The following is a 25,529-nucleotide window of genomic DNA, read 5'->3' as shown; positions in this document are numbered from 1 at the left end:
GTGGGGAGAGTATCAGTAATTATCCCGAGGAATAGCCTCTGGCGGGAGCCCCCGCTTATTCCCCACGAAAAGGGGCGAGGTTCCTTCTCTGTGGCCCCACGAGGTGTCAGTTTGTGTCCTATTCTCTCTCTCGCTCTCTCTCTCTCTCTCTCTCTGTCTGTCTCCGCCCCCCCCCCCCCCCCCCCCCCCATGATGAATTCTTGTGAGAAGAAGCTCTGTCTTGCTCACTTTTGCATCCCCGGCTCCTAGCAGTGTCTGGAAAGTGTAGATTTCCAGAGAAGTCTGACTAGACCTGAACACAGCACCAACAATGAGCAGGCCTCTCTGCCAGCCTCGAACACCCCTGCTCTCCAGGCTCCCAAGGGAGGGGTGGCCACCAACTGAATGAACAGACAGCTGGGAGGGCCCTGGGAACTGTTCTAGAGAGGGAAGGAGCTAGTAGTTTGTGGGGATGGAAGGACAAACAAAGAGATGGGGCCTTGGGGAAGCCCCTCGTGGGGTTTTAGGGGTTCAAACCTCAGTCTATGGGGGAAGGAGGAGGGGTCCCTGGAAAAAGCTAAGAAAACGGTGTGCTCAGTGCATGATGCCTCCCCCTCCCCCCATGCACCAATCCCCACTCAGGCATCAGGGGCCTTACCTGTGTAGTTAGGCGGGCAGACACACACGTAGTTGTTGATCCCATCCACACAGGTGGCGTTGTTCTCGCAGTCATTGTCCTCACAATCGTCTGGGTTGATCTCACATCGCTGCCCCTCAAAGCCCAGCGGGCAGGAGCAACTTTGGGGATGGGCGGGGTAGGGAGGAGGGGAGTGGGGTGGGTTGAGTGGCAGAGAAGACAGTTGGGGGGTATAATTAGTCAGGTTTCTCTCTGGATGGAGTTTCAAGGCAGAAAATCAACAAGGAAACAGTGGCCTTAAACGACACACTAGATCAGATGGATTTCATTGATATCTTCAGAGCATTTCATCCCAAAGCAGCAGAATATACATTCTTTTCAAGTGCACATGGAACATTTTCTAGGATAGACCACATGTTAGGACACAAAACAAGTCTCAACCAATTTAAGAAGATTGAAATCATATCAAGCATCTTCTCTGACCATAATGCTCTGAAACTTGAAATCGATCACAAGAAGAAAACTGGAAAACACTCAAAGGCATGGATGCTAAATAACATGTTACTAAACAGTTACTGGGTTAACCATGAGATCAAGGAAGAAATCAAAAAATACATTGAAACAAATGAAAATGAGAATGCAACAACCCAAAATCTGCGGGACACAGAGAAAGCAGTCCTAAGAGGGACATTCATAGCATTACAAGAAAAAGCTCAAATAAACAATCTAACTTTACACTTAAAGGAACTTGAAAAAGAACAATAAACAAAGCTCACAGTGAGTAGAAGGAAGGAAGTAATAAAGATCAGAGCAAAAATAAATGACATAGAGTCTAAAAAAATAAAAAATAAAAAAGATCAATGAAGCAAAGAGCTGGTTCTCTGAAAAGATAAACAAGATCGACAAACCTTTAAATAGACTCATCAAGAAAAAAAGAGAGAGGACTCAAATAAATAAAATCAGAAGTGAAAGAGGAGAAACAACAAACTGACACCAAAGAAATACAAAGGACTGTAATAAAATATTATGAATGACAAATTGGACAATCTGGAAGAAATGGATAAATTCCTAGGAACATACAACCTTCCAAAACGAATTCAGGAAGAATCAGAGAATCTGTATCCAGTGGTTCTCAGCCTTCTGGCCCTTTAAATACACTTCCTCATGTTGTGACCCAACCATAAAATTATTTTCGTTGCTACTTCATAACTGTAATGTTGCTACTGTTATGAATCGTAATGTAAATATCTGATATGCAGGATGGTCTTAGGCAACCCCTGTGAAAGGGTCGTTCGACCGCCAAAGGGGTTGCGACCAAAGGTTGAGAACTGCTGGACAGATTGCAACTAGTGAAACTGAAGCAGCAATAAAAAACTCCCAACAAACAAAAGCCCTGGACAGGATGGCTTTTCAGGAGGATTTTACCAAACATTCAAATAAGAACCAACACCTTGCCTTCTCAAACTATTCCAAAAAAAATTCAAAGACTCCTAAGCTCATTTTACGAGGCCAGCATTATCCTAATTCTAAAACCAGATAAAGATATGACAAAGAAAGAAAATTATAGGCCAATATCCCTGGTGAACATAGATGCAAAATCCTCAACAAAATATTAGCAAACCAAATCCAGCATTACATTAAAAAGATCATGCACCATGATCAAGTGGAATTTATTCCAGGGATGCAAGGTTGGTATAATACCCATAAAACAATAAACATGACATACCACATAAACAAACTGAAGGTTAAAAAACTCATGATCATATAAATAGATGCAGAAAAAGCATTCAATAAAATCCATCACTCATTTATGATAAAAACCCTCAGCAAAGTCAGAATAGAGGAACATATGTCAACATAATAAAAGCTGTATATAACAAATCCACAGCAAACGTCATGCTCAATGGGCAAAAACTACAGGCATTTCTTAAGATCGGGGAACAAGATAGGGATATCTGCGTTCACCACTCTTATTCAACACAGTACTGGAAGCCCTAGGCACAGCAATCAGACAAGAAGAAATAAAAGGCACCCACATTGGAAAGGAGGAAGTAGAACTGTCAATATTTGATACAGTTGCATACAGTGGCTTCTACAGACAATATCATCTATGGGTTTTCTATATATATATAATATCATGTCATGTAGAACCCATGTATATAAATTACCCCCCAAAACTACCAGAACTGATAAATGAATTCAGTAAAGCAGCAGGATACAAAATCAATATCCAGAAATCAGTTGCATTCTTATACACCACCTAGAGGCCTGTTGCACGAAAAGATTCGTGCAATAGACCTTCCCTTCCCCTGGCTGCCGGCACCAGTTTTCCTCCGGCACCCGGGACCCAGGCCTTCGCTCCGGCTGGAGCCGCCTTCAGTGCCTTCGCTGCTCTGCTAAGTGCCTACGTTTGCAAATTCACCACCATCTTTGTTGGCAGTTAATTTGCATTTCTTGCTGATTAGCCAATGGGAGGCGTAGCGAAGGTACGGTCAATTACCCTGTTTGTCTATTATTAGATTAGATAATGAACTATTGGGCAAGAGAAACAAAAGAAAAACAAATAGGACTACAGAGTTTTGCACAGCAAAGGAAACCGTCAACAAAATGAGAGATAACCCAACGAATGGGAGAACATATTCACCAATGATACATCTGATAAGGGGTTAATCTCCAAAATTTATTAAGAACATATAAATCTCAACACCAAAACTAACAATCCAATGAAAAAATGCGCAAAAGATCTGCATAGATACTTCAAAGAGGATATACAGATGGCCAATGGACATATGAAAAGATGCTCAACTTCACTAATCATCAAAGAAATGTAAATTAAAGTCACAGTGAGATACCACTCCCTCCGCTGGGTGGGCAGACCCAGGCTTTCCCCCTCCAGGTGTGTTTCCTGGTGGGGGCCCAGCGGATGCCACTGAGAGACTTCTTTGGCTTCTCCAGCCCTGCTCTCAGAAGAGGGTGGGGGTGTCTGGCCTGCTCCAGGAAGGAAAACAAACTCTGCCTTGCCTTTCATTTTTCAAGACTCAGAGTTTGACGGGGCGGTCTGGCAGGTGGACGTGTGGGTGGGCTGGGTGCCTGGGGAGGAGAACTGGAGCCCAGAACCTGACTTCCTTCATGGACCACACAGCAGCCCGGGCCAGAGTGCCTTTGAAAATCAATCGTTTGCAACCTGAGCTCTAGGATGTCTGCAGAGAGCTTGGCATCGGGCACCCCCTCCTGTACTGCCCAGCCCAATCGCTCACTGGTGGGGGGTGGGGGGTAAATGAGCCAGTTCTCACCCATCTGCTTCTGCCAGGGCCCTGGGCTGGGAAACTGGGCATCTGGGAGGGCAGGAAGCAGGAGGGGCCCACGCTTGGCAGGGGTCTAGCAGCGCCCCTCCTGGGACAGGGGTGAGAAGAACTTACATGGCTTTTATCCCTTCCTTGTTTTAAAAACTGTAGTGGGCATTCAATGTTATATCATTTTCAGGTGTACGACATAGTGAGTCAACATTTATGCATCGTATGATGTGCTCGCCACACCAAGTCTAGTAACCACGTGTCAGTGCAAAGTCACCGAATATTATTGACTATTTGCCCCCTCACATTTTTCACCCCACCCCACCCCACCCCCACCCCCACCCCCACCATCGGTTTGTTCTTTGTGTCTATGAGCCTGTTTTTGTTTTGTTTGTTCATTTTTGATTTTTTAAAATTCCACATATAAGTGAAATCATATGGAATTTGTCTTCCTCTGTCTGACTTGTTTCAGTTAGCATAATGCCCTCTGGGTCCACCTCCGCTGTTGGGAATTGTAGGGTTTTGTTCTTGTTTATCTAATATCCAGTTGTATACATCTCCTTATTCCATTCAGCTGCCCCCTTCTTCCTGAGCTCTGAACGCAGGGACAAGAGGTGGGGCTGGAAGACTCGGGAACGAGAGTCAGGACACATGCCCCAGAGCAAATCAATCTCCGTGCCTCAGTTTCCTCATCTGTTCAGTGGGGCCAGTATCTGGGAGGATTTAGAACACATTTGACTGGCCAGTATCTGGCACACGTGAGCATGTAATCAATGGAGCCTACTATTAATGTTATTTTTATGTCCCAGAATATAGAGTAGTGGCATCACCAGGCGGGTGGCTCTTTGAGCCACCATCTCCCGCTTCTGACCTTAGTTAGCAACTGCAAAACCCTGAGTCCTGGCTGCATTCGAGTCCCTGTATCAGTGCTTACTAACCGTGCAACCTCCTCCCTCTAACGCCTCAATTTCCTGATCTGTACGGAGGGTAACACAGGAAGAGCCTGGCAACCACCCCCACAAAGGGCTCGGCCCAGCGTGGGCACACGGACCCTCAGTGCCAGCTCTGCCCCCGCAGTTGGCAGGAGCCCAGGGGAGGGCAGGCCAAGGGTGAGCTGTTACCTGAAGCCGTCCTTGTGGCTCTCGCTCAGGTGGCAGGTGCCGCCATGCTGGCAGGGGTTCTGGACGCAGGTGTTGATGGGCGTGGCGCAGTCTTTGCCCTGCGGGGAAGGGAGAGAAGCACCCAGTTAGGGAGGCTCTCAGGGGCTGCCGTGACCCAGGAGACCCCTGGGAGTTCCCAGCATCCTCTGGGATGGGGCTGGGGAAATGGCAGGCCCTGGGACACGCCTGCAGTGTGATGGGAGAAGGCCGCAGGGAGCCCCTGCTGCTGGGGGCTCCCTAGTGAGAAGGGGAGGCATGTGGAGGATTCAGGAGTCTGGGTCCGCAGAATTCACACGGTTCTCTCTCTTCTGTTCTAAACCCCAGGGCACGAGCATGGGCTTTGGATACAGAACAACCTGGATTCACATTGCAGCTTCGTCTCTTCTTGGTTGGCTGACCTTGACCTTGTAGAAGCCCTTTAACCTCTGTAAGCCTAGCTCATCCAGTTGCTATGAGACTTAAACCAGACCTTTCTTATAAGAAAGTACTTAACATTGCATAACACATCTAGCACACAGTAGGCGTTCTATACATCCTAGTAGGTGATATTATTATTAGCCTCACTGAGGCTTGAATATAGTCCACAAGGAGGGCGTGGCCAGAAGACCTTGTCCCTGTTAAGTGACAACCCCCGAGATTCATCTCTGATTAGCCTGGACGTGGGCCCAGGTGCTGGTATTTACACTAAAGTTCTGCGGGTGATTCTCATGTCCAGCCTGAGACCCTGTGACTGAGTTCGGGGGGGAGGGGTCCTTTGGCACAGGCGCCTCTGGAGGGGATGTTTGAGCTTAGAAGGAGCCACCTGGCCACAGAAGGGACAGCGGGTCGCAGGCATGAGGAAGGGGCTAAGCGGGGTGGCCCGCAGCTTGGCCCCCTGGCTCCAGCTTCTCCCCTGGGACCCATGGGCCAGTGCTACACCCCAGTCTTGGCAAACAGTCCCTCAGAGGGCCTATGGGGCCTGGGGCGGTGCCCGCTGTGTTGGTTCCTGGGCTGTGGGCACCATGCCAGGCAGGGGTGACCACAGAGCCCTCCCACTGTCATACCACCCGCTCACCATCTGCCTGAAAATCCTCTCCCCTCGCTGCTGCCACCAGGGCCTAGAAGAGTGGCCTGGGCTTCCTGCCTGGCCGCCGCTGCCCGCCGGGTGCAGGGCTGAGGTGGGTCGCCGGCCTCCACTGTCCCAGCAGCCGGAGCCTCAGGCCAGTCCCAGCAGCCCCAGGCTGCCTGCTTCCCTTCCTGCCCCGCACGTTAAAGGGCCAGTCAGGGGTTTCCGGGAGGGGCGGAGAATGCAGGATGCATGGGATCGGGTTTATCCTAAATCACAGCACATAGGAGCATTTTCAGGGGTCAGTGTGGCAATCCCCATTTCCACACGGGTTCAGGGAGCACGTTTCCACTCCAGGCCTCGTGCTAAGTGCTCTGTATTCACCATCGCATATGATGTTCACAGCAACTGTATGGGGCTGGTACGGCTGTGACAACCCCACTTTTGCAGACAGGGAAGCTGACTTGGAAAGTGCGATGACAGGTCGTGATGGCAGTGAGCGGACCAGGCAGCAGCTGAACCCCGACCTCAGTCCAGAGCCATCCGGGCCCCTGTGCCGGCCACTCGTCCCTCAGACACGGCTGCCGAGTGAGGCAGAGCTGGGTGCACACCTGCTCCGGCTGCCACGTGCCTTGAGGGGGAGACACGCCTGGGCCTTGTTCTCACCGTCTATGATGGGGATACCTACCTACAGAGTGGCCGGTGATTAGCAACCACCTATATGAAAGGCACCTGGCGAGGCCTGGCAGCTCCGTAAATAGCCATTCTGATGATGAGGAGAAGGACTTTTCAGGTGCTGATTGTTCAGAAATGTGTGTGTGTGTGTGTGTGTGTGTGTGTGTGTGTGTGTTGAACAAATGAGCCATGAAGGGCAGGGCAGGAAAACCTGAGCAGGTCAAGGTGGGCAAGGTGGGACCCCCCTAGCCCTTGCCTGGACCAGCCTCTCTTCTCTGGGGACTTTTGGAACCCTCACTGGGGCTTGGGGGCGGGGAGGGGGGGGGGCGGTGTCTCCTCCATCCCCTTATGCTGAGCACAGGAATCCAGGAAGCAGAGCTAACACTGACAACGCGGCAACTCAGCCTGCAGGTGAGGTTTCTGTCATGCGCGACCTTGAGGAATAACCACCGTTGTCGGTGCTTGGCTAATGAGCCCAGCTCAACTTTCTTCAGCCTCGTTTTGCTCAAATCCACCAGCTCTGTGATGCTCCTTGTCTCCCCGCCCCCACCCGAGTGTGTGCCTGTGAAGGACATGGCCAGGGCCCATGACTTCCTCTGAAGGAGAGTGGGAACAGCCACCCCCACGGAAACCTCTTCCTGTGATGGGGCCAGGAAGGCTGCCCTGAGACCTTGCTACTCAAAGCATGGTCCCCGGACCAGCAGCAGCCGTGGGCCTGAGACCAGGTCTGAGGAGTCAGGGCCTGCACGTTCGTCAGCTCCCCGGGTGACTCCTGCGCCCACGAGAGTGAGAAGCACTGTTCGGAGACAGGGAACACCTGTGCATGCAGCTCCCTGGCTGAAAAAGGATCAGCTGGAATATGCATTTTATTTCTCGTCCTTGCTGGCTGCCCTGAGCCTGTCGGTGGGTGGTGTGGTGGCCCTAGGCCTTTTTTTTTTTTCCCCCAAAATTTTCCCTTTATTGATGAAGATATTACAAATGTGTCCTTATCCCCCCAATCCTGCCCTCACCCTCATTCCCTGTTGTCCACATCCATCGCTTATGCTTATATGCATGCATACTCAGAGGGAAGATAGCGGAGGGTGGGGGTGAGGGGGAGAGATCAACCAAAGGCCCTAGGCCTTTTAGTCCCCCACCCTGTGTCCTCCTCCACTGGGCTGGAACCTTTGGGGGCTGGGTGTCCTGAGGGCAGAGCTGGGGTGGGGGTGGGGTCTGGAAATCCCGTGGAAGGGAAGCCAGTGGAGTGGGTTTAGGGATGCCTCGCCCCGGAGGTCCCTCTGACTGACTGACGTTCCCACGTCTAACTAAGGCAGTATCACACTTCCTCCTCGCCTCAGTTGCTGTGGAGACCAGGGGGTCCCGGTGGTTGGCATGAGCGTGATGAAACTGGGCAGCCCTCCCCCAGCAGAACAGGCGTGTTACCAGCAAATGCCGCTTTGGGGGTGCCTGTGACACGGAGTCACTCTGGCTGCCCTGGAGGCACAGGCGTTGCACTTGGCTACAATGCTGATGCTGCCTACCTTGTAGCCGTAGGGGCAGGCGCAGCGGTACAGCTCCACTGGGTCCTGGCTGCACGTCCCGTTGTTCCTGCACGGGCTGGAGAGGCAGGCGTTGCACTTGGCCACAATGCTGATGTCCACTGGCCCTGGACAGCAGAACCGCAGGCGGTTGGTGGCGGCCCCTGAGAGGGCTCCGTTACACCTCCCTTCCCCTGGGCTCTGGCCCCTTCCTCAGCCAGTGGCAGCCCCTCCCCCCCATCCCAGCCCGCACATCCGCCCAGCCAAAGTCCCATCAATCCAGCCACTGTCCAGGGAGGGGAGGTCACAGTGGGACAGCATTCAGAAGCACCACTGCAGTCACACCAATTACTGTAATTAGCCTGATCCTATTCGGGTGCTAATCTGCAAACAATGCACCGTAATTAGAAAACCCTGTGTGTATCTTTTTTTTTGTTCCAGATGGTCTGGGCCCAGGCTCCTTTGGAACCTCCCTCCTCCGCCCCAAATGCATCCCCCACCCGCAACCCCCACGGAGGGGTCAGTGCCCGGCTATGGAGGACACAGGGTCTTGGGACCATGGAAGCAGAGCCCGTCACGGCGGGAGGAGGAAGACACAGTGGTGAGGACACAGCCACGGTGCTGACAAGGGCGGCCGTGCTCGGGACTCTGCACCCACGACGCTGTCACCGCGTCCTGCTCTCCAGCTGTGAGGGCTGCAGGGAGAGACGCGGTCCCTGCAGAGCTGGGCTGTCGCCAGCTCGGACAGTAGCCCCGGATGAACAGGCCCTACTTCATGTTAGGACTTTAAGTGAACCCAAGACCATCCATTTGGAGACCGGGTTAAGTCTGAGCTGGCGGGAGAGGGGCCGTTTCGGGTTGGTGACCCTGGGTTTCCATTAGGACAGAGACTGCCCCAGGGAGACGGTGTCCCGAGGACACGTGTAGAGGGTGGTTAAAGTACCTGGTAAAAAACCAACCAAACAGGCGAAAAACAGTACGGCTCTACGAGGTGAGCAAGGACGTTAATGGACAAGTGTAACACATGTGGGAAGTAAATTTTTGAAAAAAATCAGTTTCTCCAGTAATCAGAGACAGAAAAAATATAAAGAGATATGATATTTTAGCTATTGAATTAGCAATGATTACAAAATGAGATAAAATGAAGCCAGAAAGTGAAAAGTGCACTCACATGGTGCCACTGGGGAGTCAGCGGCTGACAGCCCTTTTTGGAAACCAGTGTGAAGGTTTTAAACATCAGCATGCACCTGGCTCAGTAATTCCTGCTTCAGAACCTTATCTGAGGACCCACTTTTAAAAAGAGCAAGAACTTAATGCAGCAACAGTGAGGAGGAAACTGGAAATACTCTACGGCAGTGGTTCTCAACCTTGGCTGCACATTAGAATCACCTGGGAATCTTTAAAATCCTGATTTCTGGGCCTCATCCTCCGGAAATTCTGTTTCTTTGTTACTAATGTTGTGGCCCCACCCCATAACAAAGGAACAGAATTTCCGGAGGATGAGGCCCAGAAATCAGGATTTTAAAAAGATTCCCAGGTGATTCTAATGTGCAGCCAAGGTTGAGAACCACTGCTCTACGGGTTCAAAAGGAGCTGGTGGGGAGATGAGGTGAGTATTACCCCTGGTGCCCAAGTGAGGTTGAGGTGGGGGTAGTACTCCTGGGGCCCAGAGAATCCAGGTGGATAGTACACCTGGGGCCCGTGAGAAGCCTGGTTGACAGTACAGTCCGGGGCCCAAGCCTGCATTCTGAATCAGCAAGGTCTCCCAGCCGTGGCCGTGAGAAATGGTTTCACCTCTCATTTTTTAAATGAGGGTGATTCTAGTGTGCACCCCACAAAGGTTCTGAGAAAGTAAATACATCAATACATGTAAAGTGAAAATGAAATGAAACAACACGTGAAAAAGTGCTTAATAGTGGGGATAAATGGTGATGGAAAGAAAATAAAGAGAAAGAAAAAGAGAAAGTACTTAACATAATGCCTCCCTCATAATAAGACCCAGCAGTAGTTTGTTATCATGACGATGCAGTCAGTCTAAGTCACAAATTGCTGGGGAAACCCGTGTGCTTTAGGAATGCTGGACAGCAGATGCAGGCTGAAGAATTTCTCAGCGACGCGGAGGATGGAGAGAAGGCAGGCAGGGAGAAAAGTCAGGGTGGGCCTTGGGGAGAGCATGACAACGGAGCCCGAGAGGCGGGTCCACGTCCCTATCAGCCTCTGCGCCTGTGACCCGTGGCAGACAGGGCGGTGGCACCAGGCGTCCCATCTGCTCAGGGCCAGCTCGGACAGGCTGCTGGAGGCAGAGCCGAGCCCGAGAGCGGAGGGCTGGCGGGAGGGGAGGCGTCAGCACCTACCTTTGCACTGGAATCGGTGGGTGGGGGTGGTGAGCAGGAGTCTGTCGGCCATGGGCTCGGGGCTACTGCAGCGGGCGATGCCGGGCTCCTTGTACCCCGCCTTCACCCACTCCGACAGCCAGCGCAGGCTGCAGTCACAGTGCAGCGGGTTGGTGCCCAGCGCCCTGGGGGCAGAGCAGGAAGTCAGGGTCCCCCCACCCAGCTGGGCCCCAGGCTCCATACCCTTGGCCCTCTGAAAGAGCAGCGTCTTTGGGCTCTGGCTAGACTGGGCGTGTCTGGCATGAGCACCAGAGGACTCCAGACTGTACCTCCAACCCCTGGAGATGTTTCGACCCCAGCCAAGCCCCTCCGCCTCTGAGGCTTTGTTCTCGCCCACCCCAGTAAGACAATCCTCCACTCGACCTCAACGACCTCAATCCCGGAGCGGCCAGGAAGCTCCCCTGCCCACCGCCCGGTCCACAGGGGGGCGCTCTCTGCGGAGGAGGTTTGATGCCCAGCCACACCGAGGGCGCTCTGAACACACACCCTCAACATGCCAGTTTGGGACGTTGAGTATTTTGAGCTGAAGGCGCTTGAGAACCGGCAGATGGAGGAAGGGCTCTGACTTCCCCCTTCCTGCCTACAAGCGGGTCACTTTCCCGAGAAAGGTGCCCCCCTGCACCAGGAGGAGAACACTCTTATCACCAGGGACTGGGAGTCTCTGAACGTGCAGACCGACTACAGTAACCCTGCTCTTTCGTCAGTTTTCCCACATATTTCCTAGTCCCTGTCCCCCAGTGTATGGCCCTACCCCAAGCCCCTCTGTCCTGCCGTAGCCCCACAATTTATCGTTCTTTGTGTCGAAAGGTGTGTCAGCTTTGGGCCCCATGGCTTGTTCGGGTCATTTCCCTCTTGCAGCCGTCCATGTACATTAACCGTGGCTGCCATGGGCCGTGGCACTAGGTGATGTTCTGTTTGAGTGGGTGCATGCTGGGGAGAGAGCCGGGGCTACTTACAGATGGGACAGGGATGGCAGGTCGTTGAAGGAGCCTTCGGGGACGCTGGAGATGTCGTTGCCGTGCAGGGTTCTGCAGCAGAGCACAGGCAGGAGGTTAGCGCCCAGAGGGGACCTGACTCGGGGCCCTCGTGCTGTCCCAGGCTGGCCCAGGCCCCTCCGTTTCACTGGGGGTCCCACTGCCAGCAGCAGGAGGCACTGCGTCCTTTGTGGCCGGTGCGTGGATGTCCCCTTGCCCCCCTCAGCAGCAGGGACTCGGGGGTAGAGGGTTTGGGAAGGAGAGGACGGACTGCTGTACGGCACGGGCCTGGGATGGGTCCAGTCCCTTTTCGCTGTGGAATGTTGGGTAAGTTACTTTACATCTTGGGCCTCCATTTTTGCACCCCCCAAAATGGAGAGCTATCTCCCTAATGGAGGCCTGGAGTTTCAGAGGTGATGCAAAGAACTGTGGCTGAGACCGTAAGTTCTGCATCCAGGTTGCTTCCATTCACACCCTGATTCTGCCACGTGCCAGCTGTGTGACGGTGGGCAGAGTTATCACCCTCTCTGGGCCTCAGTGTCCTGTTGTAAACTGGGAATGAAAGTAAAAATATTTGCCCCAGAAGGGAGTGGTGGGTGCATTAATCCATGCAGAACCGAATTTCCTAAGTGCTAAATGATGAGCCTCCACTGGTACTTGTGACAGGGTTTTGAAGAATGTCTGGTTCCAATCAAGAAACTGGTTCCCTTTTTAGCCACTTTGGGAGATTTATGGGGAGTGAGAAATGCTATCGTCCCAGCTCAGGTGACAGAAGACACTGTGGAAGGTGCCTGGGAGCCTCACACTCGCCTTAATGCAGTGGCTCTCAACCTTCCTAATGCCGCAACCCTTTAATACAGTTCCTCATGTTGTGGTGACCCCCAATTTCATTGTTACAAATTGAACATAATTAAAGCATAGTGATTAATCACAAAAACAATATGTAATTATATATGTGTTTTCCAATGGTCTTAGGCGACCCCTGTGAAAGGGTCGTTTGACCCCCAAAGGGGTCGCGACCCACAGGTCGAGAACCGCTGCTTTAATGGGACTGGATGGGCCTGGTGCATTTCCTAACAGCATGTCCAAGGGGCCAGGCAGCCTCCCTCCACCCTGCGGAGGTAGCAGGAGCTATTCTCACCTGCAGAGCAGTGCATATACTGAGCTTCAAGTAAATGCCTGGAGAATAGGTCCAGGGAGAAAACGGAATGAACTGTGCTTTGCTGCTCAAGTCACAACGCGAGCAAATCCACAACCCACGGATTACACCCTCCACTGAAGGATCAGCCTTTAGCTGCACACCCCAATCCCCCAGCCGATGGCTCCCTTAGGGCCTGGCCTGTGAGATGCACAGACTCTCAGAGGCGGCGTTAGGGACGCTGGGCACAGACCCCTGTGCTGTGAAGGGAGCCGCAGTGAAACGAAGGGGTGTGTCAGGACGACACTGGGGAATCTGCTCTTTTGTTTCCCTTGTAGCTGCTGTGAGCCTGCTCCGGGCTTTGGCAGGAAACAGACATGAGCTCAATCATCCTTAATACAGAACAGAGGCTCTCAAACCCGGGGCAGGGAGCTGATTGCAGGCAGGCTCTGCTCTGTCCCCAGAGGCTGGCTCAGGGGGGTGGGGTGGGGCCAAGAGGCTGTGTTTCTAACAGGCTTCCGGGTGACGCTCCGAACCCCGCTGAGCTGGTGTAGGGTGTCATCCATCACCCTAAGCGCCCGCCTCCCCTCCCAGGACGCCGGGCAGAGTGCGCAGGTGGCTCCTCACCTCCCGTTGCTCCCGGGTAAGAAGGTGCTGGAAGCACTTCCTAGCACTTTCGTCATCTCTGTCCACCTCCACTGCATGTGGTTATTTACGAATCACACGGCCCCTGCCTGCCATTAGCTGGGATCACCTCATGGCTGCCTGCTGGTTGGCGAAGGCCCCCCAGCCCGCCGTTAATCATTTCCGAACGAGGCCTGGGCTCCTGGAGAGGCACGGAGCCCTGATTTAAAAACAGCAAACGACCCAAAGGCAGCGCTGGCGCAGGGACTCCTGCAAGTCACGCTCCCATTTGTTATGAACGGAGCTGCTGAGCTCCCCATAGACTCCCGAGCAAGGGGCTGTGATCTACCAGGACAACACGGCGGAGGACCCCTGCCTCCCGCCGGTTCCCGCTCCTGGTTTGGCTCCCAAAGAGTGGCTCCTGCACATCTGAGCACCCTCCTACAGCCCTGCACCTGCTGCTGAAGTTTTCAGCTGCCTGCATCTCTAAAGTCTCCTTTTATGCACCAAAGGGCCACGCCAGGAGGTGTGGAGGTCCAAAGGAGTCCCCTTTTGGTTCACCAGAATTAGCTGATGTTCAATAGCTGGTCAAAAACGAAATGGGGCTCGGGGGCTGGGTGGAGGGAGGCAAAGAGGGAGGGTGGGGGGGAGGACCTCTGTGATACAGTCAACACTAAATAAAAAATACTTCCTGTAAAAAATCGAAATGAGGTTGTCTGAGAAGGGAGTGAGCTCTTGTCTCTGAAGGTAAGCAAGCCAAGGGCACATGGAGCCCTGGGCAGGCCTGCTGTAGGGACGGTCTATGCCAGCGTGGGGCATGATGAACAGCCCCCTGTGCGTAAACAGCGAACTCCATCCCACTTCAGGGATTGTCTTAGGAGCTAAAAATACCGAGGATGATGGATGATAATCCTCGCCCCCTTCAGACACACGCCAAATTAGCCGCCTGTGCTAACCGAATCCAGGTGGCTCCTGCAGCCATCGGGGGCTGGGAGTGACTGCAGGGACCACACGCACGCAAGGCATGTGGCTTGGCGTGGGGCACAGGCCAGGGAACACACAGATCCCCGGAGAAGAGCGCGGATGTTCACGAGAATGTTCTCATCTGACTTTCTTCAGATGAGGAGTGACGTAGGACAAGCATGTTTTCACACAATGTTTTGTACTCAGGGCTCCTGGACCAACCTTCTGCCACGTTCTCTGAAATGTATTTATATTCATCTGCCAACACACACACACACACACACACACACACACACACGTATACACATGTATATACACACATGCACACACACACGTATACACACGTATACACACGTATACACACACGTATACACACACATGCACACACAGACACACACGCACACTTTCTGGCCTTTGTCTGTGGCTGAATCTTGAGGCTCCTTCTCCTGCCCCACCCCAAACAGCCAGCATCCCTGGGTCACTGGTCATTTCTGAATTTTAATCAAAATTACGAATCCCTTGAAAAATGAGAAAATCTACAAATGCTTAAATGCAGTTGCATATATTGCAATTCCTGATTTCAAAAAAAACAACCCTATCTTTTTGTCCCTACTCTCTCAATTGTAGATATGTTACTGTCTTCATCCATTTCTAATGTCACCTTCATTTGTTACAGAAACGACAAGGCTAACAGTTAGCCCTCCATGAGTTTTTTCAAGTGTCTACGTTCCCCGATGGCCCCCCTTCAGAGCTATCCGTGTTTACCAGTTATAATTGTAACGTATGTGCGGATTAGGTTTATTTTTCCGCGCCCGCACCGCCGTGGAGTTTCCATCTTCTCACAGTAACTGCCCTTCATCGACTGGCTGTGTGATGTGTTCCTTGCCCGTTTCCCCACGGTGGCACTGGTAGGTAATATTTAAAATTTAGGTTAAAAATAACAGTGCAGCCAGGATCTTAATGCACAGAGCCTTTCCCTCATGTTGGATTAGGCTGCAGCATAAATTCCTCCATGTGCAGTTACTGGGAAAAGGGATACAAATATCGTAAAAGAAATGTAGCCTGTGAACATTTTTATTTTTCCTGAATTGGCTCTTATGCAGCAGATGACTGCTCCCCACTGAGGTGGAGGGCTGCAACGAAGGCCTCTAAGACCCCATTTTATTTACAAGATGCCACGATTCTAAAATCACGGCGCTCAAATCCTAGTGGCCCTAACTCAAGAAGCAGGCTCAGCGGGCTGCGTGTGTGAGTGCACCCTGATGAACTGACCGCTGCAGGGGTGGGCACGCCGTGTGCTGGCGTGGGCACGCTGTGTGCCGAGGAGGGAGAAAACAGGGTGACGTTCACCCCACTGCCTGGCGGATGGACAGATGGACAGGCAAGCATTCATTCTCTTTCTCCCTTTTCTGTGTTGAGTTGCCCCCAAAAGAACTGCTCTAACTATGAACATGTGCACAGGGATCTCATTAAAATCAGCAGGTCACCCCCTGGCAGCAAACCCATGCACAGAGCTGGAGGCTGAGGTGGGAGACAACAGGTTGAGATGGAGGGGGGACGGTGGGAGGTGGGGGCCCCCGGCTGGCGAGATGAGCCCACGTCCTGTGTGCTCGACGGGAAACAGGGGAATGGTTCTGCTGATGTTTCCATTCTGCGCCCCCCCAGAGAAGGTGGATAATAAATAAGTGACAATAACAGATGGCGCCCTGTCGGCACGGGCACTTCTCTGCCCCCAGAGAATTGATTTTTAATAACAGCGCAGATGACGTGTGGCGGAGTTGTCGCTGACACCGGTGTTTCGTGGGCCCCCATAAATCACATCAGCCTGGAGGCTCTGGAACGGACCAGCTCACTGGGTGCTGTTTGCTGACTGACTGGCCCTGGGTGCTGGGAAGGGCCCCAGGGCTCGGAGTCAGAAGGCTGGTTCCTGCCACCCTCCTCAGTTTCCCCATCTTAAAAATGGGCGTAAGCCTCTCAACCGCATGCACTGCTGCAAAAGGTTACATGAGGCAATGGCCATGAAAAGCCCATAAAATATGATTACCACTATTATAGTAACAATGGGCCAGAGGGTAAGAAGTTGGTAAGTTTGGGGCAGAATGTCTGGCACCTCCGCTCTCACGGGCATCATTCAAAGGATCCTCTTTGTGCCAGACGGAAGGCACCAGAATCAGGGGTCACCAGGCCTCGGGCGGAGGTGCCAGGGAGGTGCTTTTGCAAGTGCTGATGTGGGAACAGTAATAACAAATGAATATTTATGAGGTGTTTCCCGTGGGCCTGAGCGGTGCTTAGTGCTTTCTGTACAGTATCTGACCGAATCCTCGTAAGGATTGAGAGGCAACTAGCATCATCGTCCGATTTTGTGGATGAGAAGACGTGCGGTGGGGGCGGGGCAGAGCTGAGCGTGGGAAGAGGTGGCCCCATCTGCCTCAGTGGGTTGCCCCGTCTGTGTGCAGGGCAGGGCCAGGCAGGTGTCATATGGTGAGGAGGGGGTAGGGGGGAGGGAGAGGGACAGAGGGACAGAGGGACAGAGGGACAGAGGGAGGGTGCAGCAGGCAGGAATGCAGAGGCGAGCCCTGGAATGGCCAAGCCTCTCCATTTCCCTAGGGTTTGTATGAGAAACCTCCTGATATTTAAATGTTGGCAACTTATTGACACTGTTCTGTAAAAAAGAGACCCTAAGAGCAGACTGTCCAATTGCTGACTGACAGCTGTCTGCGGGCCAGGCCCCGAGCTCCCAGCTCACGGGTGCAGGGTTTCCCTGTGCAGGGTCACAGTGCTGGCCTCGCCACTCTGAAGCCGGAGGGACCAATTGCGAAACAGTGATCCTCAAAATAGCGGCCCCAGGCCTCGCACGTGCTGTGTAACCACATCCCCTAAACCCCACAGGGAGGCGCTACAGGTCCCAGTTACGAGTAAACAGGCAGGAACTCAGAGGTGGCGGCTTGCTCAAGGCTCCCCATGTGGTCGCGGTCTGGAACGGGGAAAGGCGAATGCTCCTTCCTCCCATTCAGCAAGTGAGGGTGCTGGGGGGGAGGTCACGGTAGGGGAAGTGGGGGGCCTGGGACCACGGAGAGCGGGGAAGGAGTGCTCAGCATTGCCCCTGTCACCCGGTGCAGGGCACCCCGTACTCACAGCACGCGCAGGGATCGCAGCCCGTGGAAGGCGTGGACGGGGATGCAGCGCAGCCGGTTGTAGCTCAGGATCCTGCGGAAAAGGACACAGTGCCCTGTTGGTCTTCCCGTCTCAGCTGCTCACAGGTGCACTGCCCACCCTGGGGCCATCAGAGCCAGAGGCTTAGCTTCCCCATTTGAATGTACTGACAAGAGCAGCTTAACAATGAGAGGGTCACCCCCACCCACGGAGGGTCACCCCTGCCATGGAGGGTCACCCCCCACCACGGAGGGTCACCCCCGCCACAGAGCACCATCCCCTGCCACAAAAGGTCACCCCCGCCACAGAGGGTCACCTCCGCCACAAAGGGTCATTCCCCGCCATGAAGGGTCATCCCCCCACGAAGGGTCACCCCCCACCACGGAGGGCCCTCTCCCACTGCCAGCGAGCTCACTGGCTGCCTGTGCCCGGTTCCTTCTGGGTCCCCTGCAGGCTGGCTGCCCAGCCAGCTCTGCCAGCGCCTGCCTCTACTGTAGAATGGTGAGTGTTCTCCGTGTGCAGAGCTCATGGGAAATGAATGGGCCTGAGCAAAGTGTAATCGTGTAGGGAAACGCCCCCTGGACGGAACCTCACACGGCACAGAAGGAATCCTAGAGGCCTCTCCAGAAGGCCTGCGGGCCAGGCCCTGTCTAACGGCCAGGCAGCGGCTCTGTTCTCCTTCTGAGGTGAGGGCCTGGCCCGGGCAGGGCAGCCACAGGCTGAAGATCATGGAGCACAGGGCTGGCCTGAGGGGTGGGGAAAGGATGGCCCAGCCCTGCCCTGTACTCACAGGGTGGAGAGGTGCGACATGTTACTGAAGGTGTAGTTGGTCAGCACGCCAATGCTGTTGTTGCTCAGGTCACTAGGGAAAGGGAAACAAAAGGGTCATATTTACTGTTAGTTGCCTCTGAGGGAGCCATTCCCAGCTTCCACACATGCCTGCCATCCATCCATCCATCCATCCATCCACCCATCACCCACCCAGTCATCCAAATGTTCATATTTTATGCACTCTTTATTCAATCATTCAAGCAGTTGTTGTCCATCCATCCATCCATTTAGCTATTCAACTATTCCATTCCATGTCTATCCATTCATTTCATTCTACCAGCAACCATAACACATAAGACGACACTCCCTGATTCTAGCACATTTCCCCTGATCATTTCTTTTTTTCACTGTCCCCTGCCCTCCCTCTCGTTTGGCGCTCACTTATTCCCCTTATCAGATTCTCTCTTGGGGGACGAGGTGGGTGGGGGTCTAGTCTCTGCCGACTACAACCTCCAGCTTCTCCTCAGGGACAAATCCCAGGCAGTGGTTTCCACAGCAGCTGCACGTGAGAATCCCCTGGGAGCGTCTCCACCCTCCGAGGCCGGGGTCCATGCCCACAGCGTCTGATCTGATTGATCAAGCGTGGGCTTGAGCATCAGTATTTGAAAAAGCAAGCACACCACTCAGGTGGTGCCGACGATCAGCTGACACTGGGGACCACGGCTCTGGGGCGGAAGGGTCTCTAGAGCGAGGTTCTCAATGGGGGGCACATCCCCCCCACCCCCCCCGCGGCATCTGACAATGTTTGGAGACATTTGTGTCACTTCCAAGGGGAAGAGGGCTGTTGGCATCTGGTGGCCAGAGGCAGGGATGCTGCTGAAATTCCCACACTGACCACGACAGCCCCGCCAGCAGGAATGATCCGGCCGCTAACGTCCCTAGTGCCGAGGTTGGGAAGTCCTCATCTTAGACTGATTTCGGGCTCAGGTGGGAAGCCAGGATGAACAAGGGGACAGGGCGCTTCCTTCCGCCTTTCTTCAGTGCCCCATTTCCCAAGGGTGACACTTTCTGAAAGAACTCTCTTTTCCCCTGTGGACGGGCTCCCTGCCCCCGCCAGGCCCCTTCTTGGCGAGGCAGGGAAGCTGTCGAGGGACGGGGCTTGGAGACCAGCTGGCTCCCCAAGCCACACCCATGCCCAGCAGCCCGCTCCTCATCTGAGGGGTTTCCTGGGTCTCGGCAGACAGAGAGCCAATAGCTGCTACCACCCTAAGGAGCCTCAATTAGAACCTTCTACTTACAACGTTTTCCGGGCAACTAAAGGAGGAGGAAGAAGAAATGCCCATTTATGCTTTGGGCAAATCTAAGTGCAGCCACAGCTGGCGGGAAACCGGAGACAGAGGGATCTCAGGAATTTAACGGGGACCCCAAGCCGAGGAGGCAGGTGATGCGATGGTTGGCAATGCCAGGCACCGGGTATTTCTGCACGTGGTTCTCACTGGGGCAGGCTGAGCCCTCAGGCTGGCCCAGCCCTGCCAGCTGTCTGTCCCTGCCCCACCCGAGGAGCCTGCAGCGCCGGCCTCCTACTCCCCACATTCCTCAGCTCCCCCAGGAGAGAAGCGGGCTCTTACATAAGTGTCAGATGTCGGAAGGCGGACAGCTCCCTGGGCACGGCCGTGAGGTGGTTTCCTTCCAGGTACCTGAAAGAGGAGCAGAGTGACACGGGCGATGGGCACCCCACGCCGTCATTCCCCCGGAGGCGCCATCCGGCCCTGACTTCCAGACTGGTAGGCCCCTGGTTTACTCTCTCACAGCTCCCCCACCCCTTCAAGGCACACACCGCATTTGCCATTTAATATCTGTTTGTGTGATTATTCCACCAATGACCTCTCCCCTACTATTGAGGTCCTCGTAGTGATTCTGCTTTTCTTGCCATGGCGTCCCGTGTGCTCTGGGCAGCAGAGAAAGTGCTCTGTGAGATGAAAACCCCAGTGTGTCCAGGGGGCAGGGGCTGCGAGGGGGCGGCTCTAAGAGCAGAATGTCCCTGGCCACCTGGCCCGGCAGCTCAGGAAACGCGAAATCAAAGGTTCCACTTCCGAAATGCAGATGTGGTTGTGGGAAAGCCCTCTTTGTAGGGAGACTCCACAGCTGCCTGCAGCCTGCAGTCCAGGGCCCCGCGGACACTTTCCGAAGGCAGCATAGGTGTTCGCCCTAGAACTAGCAGGGAGCATTTCCAGTGGGTTAACTTCCGTGTTGACTTGCATGTATCTATTTATTTTTTAAAGTATATTTTTATTGATTTCAGAGAGGAAGGGAGGAGGAGAAAGAGCTAGAAACATCAGTGATAAGAATCATTGATTGGCTGCCTTCTGCTCGCCCCCTACTGGAGCTCAAGCCCGCAACCTGGGCATGTGCCCTTAACCACAATGGAACCTGGGACCCTTCAGTCCGCAGGTCGAAGCTCTATCCACTAAGCCTAACCAGCTAGGGCAACCGGCATTTAAATACTGTGTCAGCCCTAGCTGTTTTGGCTCAGTGGACAGAGCATTGGCCTGCAGACTGAAGGGTTCTGGGTTCGATTCCAGTCAAGGGCACATACCTAGGTTGCAGGTTCCTGGCCCTGGTTTGGGGCATGTGGGAGGCAACCAATTGATGTGTCTCTTTCATGTCGATGTTTCTCTCTCTGTCTCTCCCCCTCCCTTCCACTCTCTCAAAAAACCAATGGGAAAAATATCCTGGGTTGAGAATTAAAAAAAAAAAATGCTGTGTCAGCCCCAGCAGGAGGACAGGTCTGCCTCGCATGAACATCCACACAGATCTCTGTAAAGAATGTTCCCTGTCCTGTTAGAGCTTTGCGGAGCTAACAGGTACCCCCACAAAACTCCTGGACCTGCTGGCTGGTGAATGAGAGGGAGGGTAGGCGCCTTCCAGGGCCCTCACTGTGGGCCAGCATTTCCACTGGGCCCTGGGCTGACAGAGCACAGGCAGCTGAGGCTCACATCCTGGCCCCACCAGCTCATAGCTGTGTGACTTTGGGCAAGTTGCTTACCTCTCTGAGCTTATGTTTTCTTGTCTATAAAGTGGGGCTTATAAAAGTCAGCACCCTGGAGTGATTATGAAGGTTAAATTGGAGTCTCGGGGGAGAGCTCTCGGAGCAGCCTGGCAACTGGTGTGCAATGCACTCTGAACGTAACATATATACGGAGGCGCACACATGTCTCCATCCGACGATGTGCGTGACCACGGGAAGGTAGACAACCAGCCCTGCTGTCCAGTCTCTGTTCTTCCAGACTAATATTTCCAAAGCGAGAGCCAGATCATGTCCCTTTCCTACCTAAGCTGATCCCATGGCTTCTGAGCTCCCGGGATGGAGAGCCAGCCCTCATCACGGCCGACAAGAGCCCACATGTCTCTTCAAGTCTCCAGCACACACCACCTCCTTTCCACTCTACTCGCTCCATCTCATGGCCCCTCGGCTTCTTGACCTTAAGGTCTTACCACCTTGTGGTCTTCATGAGACCTATTCTCTCTCCTTTCCCCCTTTATTTTCCTGAGAAGTGCTGTTCTATTTCCTCTCGGAAATGTCTAGTTCATGGGTTCATATTGTCCTTCTCCCCTAGTCCACATTTCTGAGATCAGGAGGGCTGCTGTCCTCCTGGCTCCTAGGACAGATCTGGTACAATAAGCTCAATAAACACTTGGTGGAGTGAAGGGGGCTCCCTCAGCCCCGCCCCTGTCCCCCCAGATAGTCATGGCACTAGAAGTGTCCTCGACTGAAGCCATCTGCTCAGGGCTTTTCAGAGCCCGTGCCAGGACCCTAAGTGCTGCGGCGCCAGAGCCGGCCTGCTCTCCGAAGATGTGATCAGTGCCCTCCGCTGGCTGCAGGCGGTTCTGTGCCCCTCCCTGGCCAGGGAAAGGCAAGGAGGCAGTCTGTGATGGGCAGTAGCTCTGTAAGTGCTGGGGAGCCTGGCCAGTGCTGGGGGCACAGCGAGCATTGCTAGGGAAGGTTGGACCCAGCGGCAGGAAGGACCCAGCCAGAGCCACTGACCAGGGCCCACGGCATCATGGCAGGGGTGCTGGGTTTGCCTTCTCCCTGTGTTTGCCAGGAGACCCGTGGCTGGCTGGCGCAAATCCCCAACAAGTCGGGCCCTGGGCAGAGTGCACGGGACCTGGGCCTCGGCCAAAGGGGAGGAAGAGTCTCGTGGTTCAAGGATGAGCCTTGGGGTCAGGCAGACCCTGGCTCAGGTCTAAGCCCTGCTGCTTCTTGGTAATATGATCTTAAGAAATTACCCCATCTTCCTGTGCCTCAGTTACCTCATCTGCAAAACGGAAGTAAAAATATCGACCTTGTCAGTTGTTGGATTAGATGAGGTCACATAAGAAGATACCTGGCATTCATAGCCCCTGGCAAGCAGTGAATGCCCTATACACGGCAGCTGCAGAGAATCCCGCAGACAGGACTCTGCCCTGCCTCCCTAAAGGCCCCGGGGGGGGGGGGGGGGGGGCGGGGGCAGGGTTTCCCAACTCCTCCCCATCCCAGGCGCATCCTGTCTGCTTGTCACTCACTGCACGGCTCCGCCCCTCCTCCTGCATGCATGGCCATCGCCCTCACTGGGTTTGAGAGAAGGAGACAGCTCGGTACTCCCAGACCCCACCCTCTAACCCCATGGAGCTGCGCAGTGCGAGGCCAGGTCCCTCCCACCCTGTCCTTCAATCAACGACTCTTGTCATCTCCTGCCACACGCACTCTCCAGGTGCCCTGTGTCCTCCTGGCCAAGCCCCATCCCTTCCGGGTCTACAGGGCTGTGTGTGTGTGTGTGTGTGTGTGTGTGTGTACGTGTACATGTGTGTGTGCGCGCGCGTGCGCGCGCCAGCCTCTTCCCATGGTGCCCTCTGACCCTACTCGGTTCCCAATAGAAACCCTTTCTTCCAACAGGTGTGCCTGGGGACAGATGGCACCCTGCCCTTCCCCTCTCCTGGGGGTATCAGTGGTAGGACAGCAACCCAAGAGCATGTTCCTCAGATTCAAGTCAGCATCAAACTCCCTGGGTACACCCCGGGGGTGGACTGCGGCACCCCGGGGTTTGCCCCTCTGCTCCAGCCTCAGGGAGGTGTGGGCCTGCGGGTCTGTTTCCAGAACCAGAGGCCTGGTGTGAGCAAACACCCCCTTAAGTGGCGCCAGCAGATGTTAGGTGTAAATGTTCCCGGAATGGCAGGCTTCTGTGGAGAAGGCTCGAGGCCCAGCAGTGATGGAACTTCCTGAAGCTGAGGAGTGTTTGTGTCAGGGACCTTGGGGGCTGGGCTGCGCCACATCCATCTGCTTCCATTCAGCGTCCAGTAAGACCCTGGAGGCTTGCTTTTAAACCCGGAACTCGCTGCTGACTTCTAGCAGGTGTCTCTGTGGATTGTTTGCCTGCTTGTATGTAATGGCCTGAGTGGTTCTCAAAGTGTTGTCCACGGGACCCTGGGGTCCCCTGGACTCTTCTGGGGTCTATGAAGGAGGCTAAAATGATATTTGCGGTTAGATTAAATCACGGTTTTTCCTTTTGTGCCGTGTGAGTAAAACTGCTGGCACCTCAGCATGAATCAAGGCAGCGGCACCAAAGAGTATAAATAAAAGCCAGTTTCATTTAAGAATGCCCTCGATGAAGAGTAAAAACTGTTAACTGCATTAAATCTCCAGCCTTGAGCACACCTCTTCAATATTCTTTGGGTCGAGCGGAAGTGTGCCTAAGGCATTTTTGCTGCATGTGAAGTGCTGTTGGAAGAAAACCTCCCGGGCACCTGAGTTACAAGCTAAACTAGCCCCCGCCCCTGTAAACCACTGCTTTTACTTAGAAGAATGACTAGCAAACAGGGTCTTCCTGAATGGGCATTGAGAAGACAATTTCTTAAGAATGAACAGGGTGAGCCTGCCACTCCAAGAAAAAGGGCTGACAGCAATTGTTGAAAACGACAACATTTGAGCTTCCCAGTGGAAATTAAAAATTTGAGAAAACCTGGAACTGCCACATGGAGCGTGACTGCGTGCCTTTACTCAAGGACTTCTCTGTGAGGTGGGCCGTGATGGGAATGGCTGTGGCATTTCTGGTTTATATGACCCAGCGTGTCAGCATGGAGAAGGACAGTAACTCGGTGAGCCAGGGTTTCCCAGTCCACAGTGCGTGCTGTCACAGGACCGGGCGTGGGGGGCGTCCCACTCAGAGTGCCAGGTGCAGCAGCGGATTTAATGGGACAGCACGAACGCACATGGACATGGTTTCGGGTCCCACACGGCAAGTAGCCGTTAAGGTGGGGGAGACAGAGAGGGGCCGTGGGGCTGCAGATGGCTGGCTGCGGGGAAACCGCTCCGTGAGCTGCCCGCTGCCCGCTGCCCGCTGCCCGCTCTCTCTGCCTGTATCAGACGTCCGCACCTGCTTTGCCCTTTCTCCTTCTCAGTGAACGGACATTTTGTTTTGTAAGCTGGCAGCTCTGCCCGAGATGGCCCAGGATGCCCGAGGGAGCTGGGAAACCGGCGTTGGACACAGCGAATCTGGACTTGGGGACTCAGCCGGCATCCCTGAACCAGAGGCCTCCGGGCCTCAGCTTCTTGGGCCGGCAACTCTCGTGCCCTCTGGCATCCACGTTCCTGCCCTCTGCCCCCTCTCCCCTCCCGGAGACCGAGATGGTGTGGGATCAAGGGGAGGGCTGCTCGCCATGGTGAGCTTCACAGACCATCTGGCCAGGGAAGCGCCATCGGTTCCAAGGCAGGCAACTAGGCCTCCTCCCCAAGCTCCGAAGTTTACTCTACAATTACAGCCAATTATCTGTGTTATTCCAATCTCTGCTTCATGAGCCGCGGGAAAGCATCCACGGGCCTGTTTTCACAGCAGGTTCTTCTCTTTGACCTGCGGCACTCGGCACTCAATTAGCCCAGAAAGGGGTCACTTTATGCAGCCCCCCCCCAACCCCCAGCCCAGCTGCCTGGGAACATCGCGGGGCTCACTGCACGTGGCACGTGCTCACACGGATCTCCAAGGGCAGGGCCTTGGCCCAAACCCGGGGCCGACTCGGACTTTCTAGTGCCATCAAGACCTTTGTTCCTTCCCCTGGGTTGGCGGCCCCAGTTACTGTCTCCCTGAGTGCCAGGAGGTGCCAGGAGCCACAACACTCACCCAAGACAATGGCACACTCAGGCCCCAGCCAGGAGGCAGTGGGACAGTCGGGAGGT

The 25,529-nt window shown here is 54.0% G+C and overlaps 1 protein-coding gene across 1 annotated transcript in view; it reads right to left on the bottom strand.

Annotated features, from left to right (window-relative positions):
- Positions 1–25,529, bottom strand: part of SLIT3 (slit guidance ligand 3) — a 524,056-nt gene that overhangs the window by 11,387 nt on the left and 487,140 nt on the right. Inside the window, exons 21-28 of the mRNA XM_070414445.1 lie at positions 19,951–20,019; positions 18,342–18,413; positions 17,534–17,605; positions 11,656–11,727; positions 10,661–10,824; positions 8,310–8,434; positions 5,031–5,128; positions 638–777 (exon numbers count right to left, since the gene is read on the bottom strand). Coding sequence (XP_070270546.1) covers positions 638–777; positions 5,031–5,128; positions 8,310–8,434; positions 10,661–10,824; positions 11,656–11,727; positions 17,534–17,605; positions 18,342–18,413; positions 19,951–20,019 — 812 coding nt within the window. The remainder of the gene's footprint in view (positions 1–637; positions 778–5,030; positions 5,129–8,309; positions 8,435–10,660; positions 10,825–11,655; positions 11,728–17,533; positions 17,606–18,341; positions 18,414–19,950; positions 20,020–25,529) is intronic.

The sequence above is a fragment of the Myotis yumanensis genome, unplaced genomic scaffold, assembly GCF_028538775.1.
Source record: "Myotis yumanensis isolate MYYU_CA2020_CCGP unplaced genomic scaffold, mMyoYum1.0.hap1 SCAF_5, whole genome shotgun sequence".
In the NCBI taxonomy this organism is placed as follows: domain Eukaryota; kingdom Metazoa; phylum Chordata; class Mammalia; order Chiroptera; family Vespertilionidae; genus Myotis; species Myotis yumanensis.
Note: the sequence above shows the minus strand (reverse complement) of the source record. Positions and strands in the feature narration are given on the sequence as shown.